At 44.2% G+C, this 11,343-nt stretch overlaps 1 protein-coding gene across 1 annotated transcript in view; it reads left to right on the top strand.

Annotated features, from left to right (window-relative positions):
- Nucleotides 1-7,257: 7,257 nt before the first annotated feature.
- Nucleotides 7,258-11,343, top strand: part of PDXDC1 (pyridoxal dependent decarboxylase domain containing 1) — a 54,005-nt gene continuing 49,919 nt past the window's right edge. Inside the window, exon 1 of the mRNA XM_043914383.1 lies at nucleotides 7,258-7,426. Within this exon, the coding sequence (XP_043770318.1) occupies nucleotides 7,403-7,426 (24 nt within the window). The 5' untranslated portion in view covers nucleotides 7,258-7,402. The remainder of the gene's footprint in view (nucleotides 7,427-11,343) is intronic.

Below are 11,343 nucleotides of genomic sequence, written 5' to 3'. Positions count from 1 at the left end.
CCACCTGAAGTCGCCTTTAGGGACTGCAGACTTCTCCCTTAAATTTTTAAAGTAGTAAAAATGATTCGAATCTATTTTTTACAGGCAATTTCAGTTCAGTTCAGTTCAGTCAGTCATGTCTGACTCTTTGCGACCCCATGGACTGCCACATGCTGGGCTTCCCTGTCCATCACCAACTCCCGGAGTTTACTCAAACTCATGCCCATCAAGTCGGTGATGCCAAACAACCATCTCATCCTCTGTCATCCCCTTCTCCTCCTGTCTTCAATCTTGCCCAGCATCAGGGACTTTTCCAATGAGTCAGTTCTTCACATCAGGTGGACAAAGGATTGGAGCTTCAGCTTCAACATCGTCCTTCCAATGAATGTTCAGGACGGATTTCCTTTAGGATTGACTGGTTGGATCTCCTTGCAGTCCAAGGGACTCTCAAGAGTCTTCTCCAACACCACAGTTCAAAAGCATCAGTTCTTTGGCACTCAGCTTTCTTTATAGTCCAACTCTCACATCCATACATGACTATTGGAAAAGACATAGCTTTGACTAGGCGGAACTTTGTCGGCAAACTAATGTCTCTGCTTTTTAATGTGCTGTCTAGGTTTGTCATAGCTTTTCTTCCAAGGAGCAAGCATCTTCTAATTTCATGGCTGCAGTCACCATCTACAGTGATTTTGGAGCCCAAGAAAATAAAGTCTGTCAGTGTTTCCATTGTTTCCCCGTCTATTTTCCATGAAGTTACGGGACTGGATGCCATGATCTTAGTTTATGAGTGTTGAGTTTTAAGCCTACATTTTCACTCTCCTCTTTCACTTTCATTAAGAGGCTCTTTAGTTCTTCTTCGCTTTCAGCCATAACGGTGGTGTCATCTGCGTATCTGAGGTTATTGATATCTCTCCCAGCAATCTTGATTCCAGACTGTGCTTCATCCAGCCTGGAATTTTGCATGATATACTCTGCATGTAAGTTAAATAATCAGGGTGACAATATACAGCCTTGACCTACTCCTTTCCCTATTTGGAACCAGTCTGTTGTTCCATGTCCATGTCCAGTTCTAACTGTTGCTTCTGGCATAAGCCCTCTTGGAGGAGGTCATCATTAACCCCACCATAAAGCCACCAAGCAGACAACCCACAAACTGCAGAATAATTATATCAAATAAATTCTCGCACTGTTAAGAAAGTTCTAGGACCCACAACAGATTTTCCAACCTGGGAATCTGACAAAGGGACTGAGAACCCCCAGTGAATTTCACTTTGGAGGCCAGTGGGATTTGATTACAGGCAATTTAATACAAATTTTTTTCATTCATAAGAGAAAACGCACGCAAGTGATAAAAATTCAAAAACTGAAAAAGAATAGAAAATGGAATATTGCCATTTCTTTTCTCTCATCTCTAAACTCCTAGTCCCATTCCTCAGAAGCCTTTACCTTCTACTTTGTAAAAAATATCCTTCTATTTGTTTCTTAATTCAGAAAGAATCTATTTACACCTTACTATTAAATGAGAAATTTATTGCTGTTTGCATCTGCTTTTCTTTCTTCTCTAACTTCTGATTTTTCTTACTTTTATTTCTTCTAGAGGTGGTGTGTGTTTGTGCTCACTTAGTAGTGTCCGACTGTTTGCAACCTTATGGACTCCTCCGTCCATGGGATTCTCCAGGCAAGAATATTGAAATGGGTTGCCATTTTTTACTCCAGGAAGATTGGGATCTTCCTGATCCAGGGTTTTAACTTGCATCTCCTGTGTCATCTCCTACATTGGCAGGCGGATTCTTTACCACTGTGCCACCTGGGAAGCCTCTAGATGCTCCTTTCTGTCTTTAAATATTGTAGTTAAAACTTTGAATCTTGATTTAGCTCTTTTAGAGAGTATCTACTTACTCTCTGGAATGAAGCTGAGGACATTAGTGAGTCCACTTATGTTCCTATTCACCTCACCTCTTCCTGCCCAATTTTTGGTAATTTATTATTTTTACATTGCCATGGTGAATAATGTAAAAGTAGGAAGTCAAAAGATACCTGGAGTAACAGGCAAGTTTGGCCTTGGAGTGACAAATGAAGCAGGGCGAAGGCTAACAGAGTTATGTCAAGATAATGCACTGGTCATAGCAAACACCCTCTTCCAACAACACAAGAGACGACTCTACACATGGACATCACCAGATGATCAATGCCAGAATTAGATTGATTATATTCTTTGCAGCTGAAGATGGAGAAGCTCTATATAGTCAGCAAAAACAAGCCTGAGAAGTGACTGTGGCTCTTGAGCTCCTTATTGCAAAATTCAGGCTTAAATTGAAAAAAGTAGGGAAAATCAATAGGCCATTCTGTTCAGTCGCTCAGTTGTGTCCAACTCTTTGTGACCCCATGGACTGCAGCACGCCAGGCTTCCCTGTTCGTGGAGCCTATTCAAACTCATGTCCATTGAGTCAGTGATGCCATCCAACCATCTCATCCTCTGTCGTCCCCTTCTCCTCCTGCCTTAAATTCCTAGGCCATTCAGGTATGACCTAAATCAAATCCCTTATGATTATACAGTGGAAGCAACAAATAGACTCAAGGGATTAGATCTGAAAGACAGAGTGCCTAAAGAACTATGGATGGAGGTTTTGTAACATGTACAGGAGGCAGTGACCAAAACCATCTCCAAGAAAAAGAAATGCAACAAGGCAAAATGGTTGTTTGCGGAGGCCTCACAAATAGCTGAGAAAAGAAGAGAAGCTAAAGGAAAAGAAGAAAAGAAAAGATATACTCATCTGAATGCAGAGTTCCAAAGAATAACAAGGAGCAATAAGAAAGTCTTCATAAGTGAACAGTGCAAAGAAATAGAGGAAAACAATAGGATGGAAAAGACTAGAGAGCTCTTCAAGAAAATTAGAGATACCAAGGGAACATTTCATGCAAAGATGGGCACAATAAAGGACAGAAACAGTATGGACCTAACAGAAGCAGAAGATATTAAGAGGTGGCGGGAATACACAGAAGAACTATACAAAAAAGGTCTTAATAACCTGAATAACCATGGTGGTGTGATCACTCACATAGAGCCAGACACTCTAGAGTGTGAAGTCAAGTGGGCCTTAGGAAGCATCACTATGAACAAAGCTAGTGAAGGTGATGGAATTCCAGCTGAGCTATTTCAAATCCCAAAAGATGATGCTGTGAAAGTGCTGCACTCAATATGCCAGAAAAATTTGGAAAATTAGCCACTTAGCAGTGGCCAAAGGACTGAAAAAGATCAGTTTTCATTTCAATCCCAAAGAAGGGCAATGCCAAAGAATGTTCACATTACTGTAAAATTGCACTCACTTCATATGCTAGGAAGGTAATGCTAAAGGTCCTTCAAGACAGGCTTCAACAGTATGTCAACTGAGAACTTCCAGATGTACAAGCTGTATTTAGAGAAGGCAGAGGAACCAGAGATCAAATTGCCAACAGCCGCTGGATCATAGAAAAAGCAAGGGAAATCCAGAAAAACATCTACTTCTGCTTCATTGCCTAGACTAAAGCCTTTGACTGTGTGGATCACAACAAGCTGTGGAAAATTCTTCAAGTGGTGGGAACACCAGACCATCTTACCTGCCTCCTGAGAAACCCCGTATGCAGGTCAGGAAGCAATAGTTGGAACTGGATATGGAACAAAAGACTGGTTCCAAATTGGGAAAGAAGTACGTCAAGGCTGTATATTGTCACCCTGATTATTTAACTTATATGCAGAGTACATCATGCAAAATGCCAGGCTAGATGAAGCACAAGCTGGAATCAAGATTTCCGGGAGAAATATCAACAACCTCAGAGACGCAGATGACAGCACCCTAATGGCAGAAAGCAAAGAGGAACTAAGAGCCTCTTGATGAAGGTGAAAGAGGAGAGTGAAAAAGTTGGCTTAAAACTTAACATTCAGAAAACAAAGATCATGGCATCCGGTCCCATAACTACATGGCAAACAGATGAAGAAACAATGGAAACAGTGACAGACTTTATTTTCTTGGGCTCCAAAATCACTGCAGATGCTGACTGCAGCCATGAAATTAAAAGTTGCTTTCTCCTTGGAAGAAAAGCTATGACCAACCTAGACAGCATATTAAAAAGCAGAGATGTCATTTTTACAACAAAGGTCTAAGGAAAAAAGTCTATAGACAAAGGTCTATGACTTTTGACATAGTCAAAGCTATGGTTTTACCAGTAGTCATGTATGGATGTGAGAGTTGGACCATAAAGAAGGCTAAGCTCTGAAGAATTGATGCTTCCAAACTATGGTGCTGAAGAAGACTCTTGAGAGTCCCTTGGATTGCAAGGAGACCAAACCAGTCAATCCTAAACAAAATCAACCCTGAATGTTTATTGGAAGGACTGATGCTGAAGCTGAAGCTCCAATACTTTGGCCACCTGATGGGAAAAGCTGACTCACTGGAAAAGACCCTGATGCTGGGCAAGACTCAAGACAGGAGAAGGGAGTGACAGGGGATGATATGGTTGGATAGCTTCAACGACTCAATGGACATGAGTTTGAGCAAACTCCAGGAGATGGTGAAGGACAGGGAAGTTTGGAGTGCTGCAGTCCATGGGGTCACAAAGAGTCAGACATGACTGAGCAACTGAACAACAGTGATGAATAATAAGTGTATATTCCATATATGAAACTTGGTTGATTCTAAAACTTAAAGACTTAAAAACTACAGTATAATGTGTGTGTGTTAGCTGCTCAGTCATTTCTGACTATTTGCAACCCTTTGCAAATAGTCGTGGACTTTATTGACAGTCATGGACCTGTCAGGCTCCTCTGTCCATGGAATTCTCCAGGCAATAATACTGGAGTGGTTAGCCATTCCCTTCTCCAGGGGATCTTCCCAACCCAGGGACTGAACCCAAGTCTCCTGTGTTGCAGGCAGATTCTTTATCATCTGAGCCACCAGTGAAGCCCATATTGTGGGTATGTAAATATTATTCAGGATATAACAAAAACCATGTGAATGGACCCAAAGGGAAAAATAATCAGAAACTTCCTTTATTTGGTTTGCTTTTTGTCTATTAATCAGGAAAAGTCTATATCAGAACATATAAGCTCAGTTTTCCACACAGTGAGTGGTTTCATGTTCCAACTTCCTACAATATTTTTATCATTGTACCCTCTCTTCGTACTAGCCCATAGAATGCTGTATTATAATTTATCTGTCTATCTATAGGCTAAATGGCTTTGTTTTTCCAGAAGAGTGTATGTGTGTGTGTGTGTGACATGAGTATAAAATGAAAGCTATGCTCATTCTCTCCAGAAAAATGCACTCCTGCAAAATTTGGGGCATAGTTTCAGGAGTTTCACAGACCTCCTCCTAGGTCCCAAAGTAAAAACCTCTACCTTAGTATTTTTTTAACAGAAGGATCTTGGCTTATTCTAGTCAGGGGTAGTCTAGCCCCTGACTGTCCAAGATGGTAGTCAATAAGTATTTGGGTAAATATTGAATGAACCAATTATTATCACTTTTTCATGTTGAGTTTTAAAGTCTACTTTTAAAATAGATAATGTATCAATAAATTTCACATCTCTAGTATTTGTTTTGTAGAATCTACTTTTTAATATAATCCAGATACTTGGAGGTGGCTTTAAAAATTAGGAGTTTTTAATGATACCCAAAGGATGGGGTGTTAAAGGGTGAAATGTATTGAGGTCTGCAACTCTGGAATGTATCACAACATAAAACGTACTGAGGGATAGAAAGATGGATTGCTTACTTCAGACTGAGACAGAGGTCAGCCAGGCTCATCTATCTGTCCATGGGATTCTCCAGGCAAGAATACTGGAGTGGGTTGCCATGCTCTCCTCCAGGGGATCTTCCCAACCCAGGGATCACTCCCATCTCCTGTGTCTCTGACATTGCAGGCAGATTCTTTACCACTGAGGCACTGGAGAAGCCCCAGATAGATGGATACTGATGTAAATACAATATTTATAAAGCCAATATAGATAAATGTTCACTGTAGAATAGGTATATGTGTTCATGGTATAACAACTTTTCTAACTGACAACATGTTTGAAAAGGAGAGTTGTTTAGCTCAAGCAGAGGTACATTTTAAATCTTGGAAGACAGAAATCTATCATTTTTTTGTTTGCAGAGCTGTCTAGAGAACCTTAATGGTTCCCCCTGTACACTCTTTAAATCTACACACAAGGCTTCTTTTGGTAGAACATAATTTTATTAACGTAACTGGGCAATTTATCTAATACAAGTTAGAGAGCTCAAACAATGTAATTACTACACTGAAATGCGATCGTCATTTACACATGCAGAAGAGGTGCACAAAACGAGAGAAAATGAGTTTCTGTGGTCGTAATGTCATCGGTTTTCTAGTGGTGAATTGTTTTACGAACTGCAACTGCGATAGACTAGTTCATTTCAGTTTCTCTCGTTTAGAGGGAAAAATAAGGACATTTAAGTCCTCCCTCATTCCCTGGAAACACCTTATGATTATCCAGCAGGGGTGAAAGCGGTTATAGAGGCAGTACGTGTGGCATACAGGCGCTGGGATCTTACCTAGATTGGCACTGTGAAACGGGGAAAATGATGATCTCTACATCACAAGGCTGATGTAGCATAAAATGGAAGAGCAGCCACTGATCTATTATTATCATTATTATCTATAATTGCGGCCCGACATGAAGAAATAGACTGTGCCGGTTGTATCAAAAGTCGTTCCAGTCTAAAATTCTGCGGCAAGATCTGAGACAAATTCCTCAGCTCCGACCTGCGCCTTTACAGAGCAGCCGGCACTCTCGATGGAGTCCGATACTCGAAACCCTCTGAAGTTCGAAACATTCCTTAGCACCTAGGAAACCACCGACGCGGCGCCCATCTGTGGGGAATGGCCTGTTCCATTCCTGCGGGATGTTGATAGTGGGGGAGCTTGGAAGACTAAGCCCGGAAGTGCCGGTGAGTTACTAGCATCTCCAGCATTTCACTTCATGACGATATCTTGTAATTATCACACTTCTACCCTGACGCCCGCGACAGGCTTTTTGAGGAGCGTTTGGAACGGTATCCCCGACTCTCACCTGGGACCATTTGGGCTGGCCGGCGTGAAGGCCAGAAACAGAAGCCTGGAGGGTCCCGCCCCCACGCAGGCCCCGCCCCTCCGCGCCGCGCACCGCCACCACGCGGGCCCCGCCCCCTCCGCACCTCGCACCGCCCCACAGGCCCCGCCCCTCTTCGCCGCGCCCCGCCCCCCATCCCGAGACCCGCATTACCCTCCCGGCGGCGCTGCCGGGCAGCCCCACCTCATCTCGGCCCTGCCCGCCGCGGGCGCGCTGGACGTCAGCGCTGCCAGCGTGGAAACGGCGGCGGGGCGCGGGAGGCGGAAGTAGCGCCTGGGACTGCCGGGCCTCCTTCGGGCTCCACCGGCCGCCTCAGCCATGGACGCGTCCTTGGAGAAGAAGGTCCGTAGCTTGGGGTGGACGCGGCGCGGCGGCCCGAGAGCCCCCTCCTCCGGGACGACTGTTTGCCGCTCGGGAGCTGCCATTGTGACCCGGGAGGAGGCCGGGGGCTAACGGGCCCGCCTGAGGAGGCCTGGCTGCGAGGGCGTCCGTCTCGGCCCTCGCGGCTGGGGCCTGGTCACGTCACGGGGCCCGGGGGTCTCTAGGGTCCCCGTGGTCCAGGAGGGGTCGTCGGGGCCGGGTTCTGTTCGGGGCTGCGAGCGACCCGGAGCCCAGTCGGGGGCCTCGGGGCCGACCGTGGGGCCTGCCTCCGCTCGGCTCGCCCTCTCGAATGACAGAGCCAGCAGTCTGCGGCCCCAGAAGCGCCTGGAATGAAGCCCCAGTTGTTTCGGAGCCAACTGCAAACCTGTAGGTTTCTGCGGTCTCCGAGTTTGCCTTCTTCAGCGTGCCTAGGAGTCACCTGAGGCCCTTGCTTTAAAAAAAAAAAAAAAAAAAATCCAGATTTTCAGCCTTGAAGTCCGAACCTCAGGGGGGCGGGACTGGGATTTGTGGGTTAAACAAGGTCCCCACGTGATTCTGATGCAGTAGTTTAAAGACCCCTGAGGTCCCGAAAGGGGCGGGGCTTCTGCAGATGGTGAATTTCGTTTGGGGCGATGCTGCTGCAGCACAACTTTCTGGCTCCCCCTTTTTGTGGCGAAGGGAGGCCCTGGGGTCAGTCGGAAATCCACTGGTAGGAGCGTTTTCCTCTGGTCTTCTCTTGGGAGAACAGCAGCGTGGTGTACCTCGCTGACCGCTCTGGCATGTGAAATGGATTCTAATTGTCCCGGATTTAGGGCGGGTAAACGAGAACCAGAGCTTGGGTTTCTTCACGGATCCCTACCTTCAGACCTTGACTTTCTGCCCACCTCCGAACTCCTTCTGTCTACTAAGCTTGGGAGTCTGCTTGTCCAGACCCGGTTTTTCAGTTATGTGGGGTTCAGGAGCAATGGTAGTGTTTTAAGACAGCTTTATTTTAATTTTGAACTGGTAAATATATTTGGTCGTTGTTTTCAATGCAGCAGCTGCTGTAGATTTGTTCACTTGTCACTGGTGAGTTGAAGGGAGTTAACTACAAGTTGAGCCAGAGGTCTTCATGTGCCCACTGTGATTTAGCCTATACGTTGGTTATTTCTCATAAATTGGTTGGAAGGAATCAAGAAAGGGCAAAGATAGTATGTTTTTCTTCCACTGCCTCTGGGATGAATGTTTCTGGCTAGGCACAGTTTTCCTAGGCTTTTGATGAGCACAGTGTCTACCTTTTTTGGAGTTTCAGTCTAAATCAGTGTTTCTCAACCACCAGGCAGTTTTCCCCTCCCCGGGGGATGTTTGGTCAACGTTTGGATACATATTTTGGTTGTCACAACCAGGAATTAGGGAGGGGCTGTTGGTTCCTAGTGAGTAGGCCAGGGATTCCACTAACACTCGGCATTGCTTCAGGACAGACACCATGCCAGAGATTATCAGTAGTGCCAAGACTGAGAACCCGGGTCTACAACATATGTGGACCAGTAGTTGAATACAAACGCCAGTGGTTGAATACAAAAGGATGCTAACAATGTCCCCTCAGTGTTGTTTCCTTTCCAATTTCCTAAAGAAGATGGGAGCAGCTTTGTGTCATTTCAGTTAGAAACCGAAAGAACTGGAGTGTTTTTTTCCTCCAGGAATAGTTCATTACAGGCAAATCTAGGAAAAAGTGGGTTGGAATCCTGTTTTACATACTATTTTTTTGGTATTTGATTAGTATATTGCAGTGTTTGCTCCCTAAGTGTTAATTGATGATAAAAGATCTAAACTCTTCAAATGAAGATCTGAAGAGGTACTGAAACGCCAGCATGCTTAAGCCTGGCGCATTCACAAAAATTACAGTGATCTTTTAGGAATTCAGAATGTGTGGGCTGGAAGTCTCTGCCTTTGGCCAGTGTGGAAGTTCTGAATGTAAGTTTTTCAGAACTAGTACTGTGTCTTATTTTTATATTCCTTGAAGTGATAGAGGGCTTTCCTTGTAATGAACAGTTTCTCTTGGTGCTAAGTGGGCAGAAAAGAAAAAGCATTGCTGTAATATGAATGTTGAGGATTTTGTGTTCTGAAAAATAGTTTGCATCAAAGTAAAACATTGCATTGTGCCCATTATTCTGGTTGCTTTGAGGAATAGACTATTCTGTGTTAAATTCTACATTGCTAGTATGTATAAATTTAAGAACTGTTTGAGCAGTTCTGAATGATCCCATTTAAACTGATCCCTGCATAATTAATACTAGCTACAGAAACCCCAATGTTATTTAATACCCATCCTCTAAAATTTCAAGTAATCTCTCACTCTACACTGTACTGTGCTATCATCGTTTAATAGGATCAGTCAGTACATTGCCTTTGGTCCAAATGTAATTTTGTACCCTTGCTTTTTAAGTAATATTCAGACTGTAAACCTGTGATGACAGAGCCTTTTCCTTGCCTTGATTTTTCTTTCACAATATATCAGTTGTCTTTTTGTATTCGAAATTATCGATGTTCGGAAAAACTAGAGATAGGTTAATTAAAGTGAAAGTGAAAGCCGCTTAGTCGTGTCCAACTCTTTGCGACCCCATGGACTGTACAGTCCATGGAATTCTCCAGGCCAGAATACTGGAGTGGTTAGTCCTTCCCTTCTCCAGGGGATCTTCCCAACCCAAGATCAAACCCAGGTCTCCCACATTGCAGGTGGATTCCTTACCCGCTGAGTTACAAGGGAAACGCAGTGTAATTCAAGGGGCAAGAAATTCAAAACTAGAAGAGGAGGAGCCTCAAACCCTCAATACTGTTAATGTCCGACTCGTAAGGAACGAGGCTCACGGTGTTTACTTATGTTTAATTGTTGATCCAAGTTTAAAAAATGCCACAGGAAGTAATAACACTGATGCTGAAGATCTTAATGAGGTATTCAGCACACCTACATGCACCTGTTAGTAAAAACCTGCTACTTTAAGCTTGTAGAACAGCCCAGACCTTTTCCTGTTGCTTGGAAAAAAAGTCTCATTCTTCCTGGGTATTATGTTTAGACAAGGTGTATTGCAATTTGTTTTGCATTTACTTAAATTCCAGCCTTGAGTAAACTTAGAGCAGATGTCTCCTCCTTGACACCCCTGACGTTGGGCTGGGTCATTCTTTGCTGTGGGGGCCGTCCTGTGCCCTGTAGGGTGTTTAGCTGCATCCCTGACCTCCACCCGCTCGATGCCAGTAGCATCCCCTTCCCCCCAGTGTGGCAACCAAAGCCATCTCAGATTGAGGCAGTTGTCCCCTGGGGATGAGAGGATCCCCTCTGGTTGAGAACCGCTGACTTAGAGAACCTAGAGCTGCATCATCCATCAGCCATATTTGGCTGTTTGAATTTAAATCTAATTAATTAAAATTGAGTAAGTTTAAAATTCAGTTCCTCAGTCACACAAGCCACATTTCAAGCGTTCAGCGGTCACAACGTGGTTTGTAGCTATGGTCCAGGGCAGCGCAGATAATAGCACATTTCCATTGCCACAGAAAGTTCTGTTGGACAGTGATGCAGAGCGGGCCCAATTTATTTATTGTATAGCTAACTCTTGGTTCTAAGAGAGGCAACTTGGAGCCTGTTTCTAACCTGAATGATTACTACCAAGCCCATTTTTGCTCGTTGTACTCATCTTGAACTAAGTGTCCGCTACCCCTTGGACTTGACTTTGGAAAATTCTGTTTCCCACCTCACGGTTTATGAGGAGCAGTAGGAGCTGCATGGTGGGAACATTGCTGATCATTACTGATAAGAACTATCAGAATTTTTATCCCTGCTCTTTACTTAAATGCTCACAGAAGGAACCCTCCATGAGCCAAACTTGAAATGAGCAGTTTCTGTTATATGCCTTTGTGGATCCTAC

This window comes from Cervus elaphus, chromosome 10, assembly GCF_910594005.1.
Source record: "Cervus elaphus chromosome 10, mCerEla1.1, whole genome shotgun sequence".
Taxonomy (NCBI): Eukaryota; Metazoa; Chordata; class Mammalia; order Artiodactyla; family Cervidae; genus Cervus; species Cervus elaphus.
The sequence above is the reverse complement of the archived record's forward strand: the minus strand, read 5'-3'. Positions and strand labels throughout refer to the sequence as shown.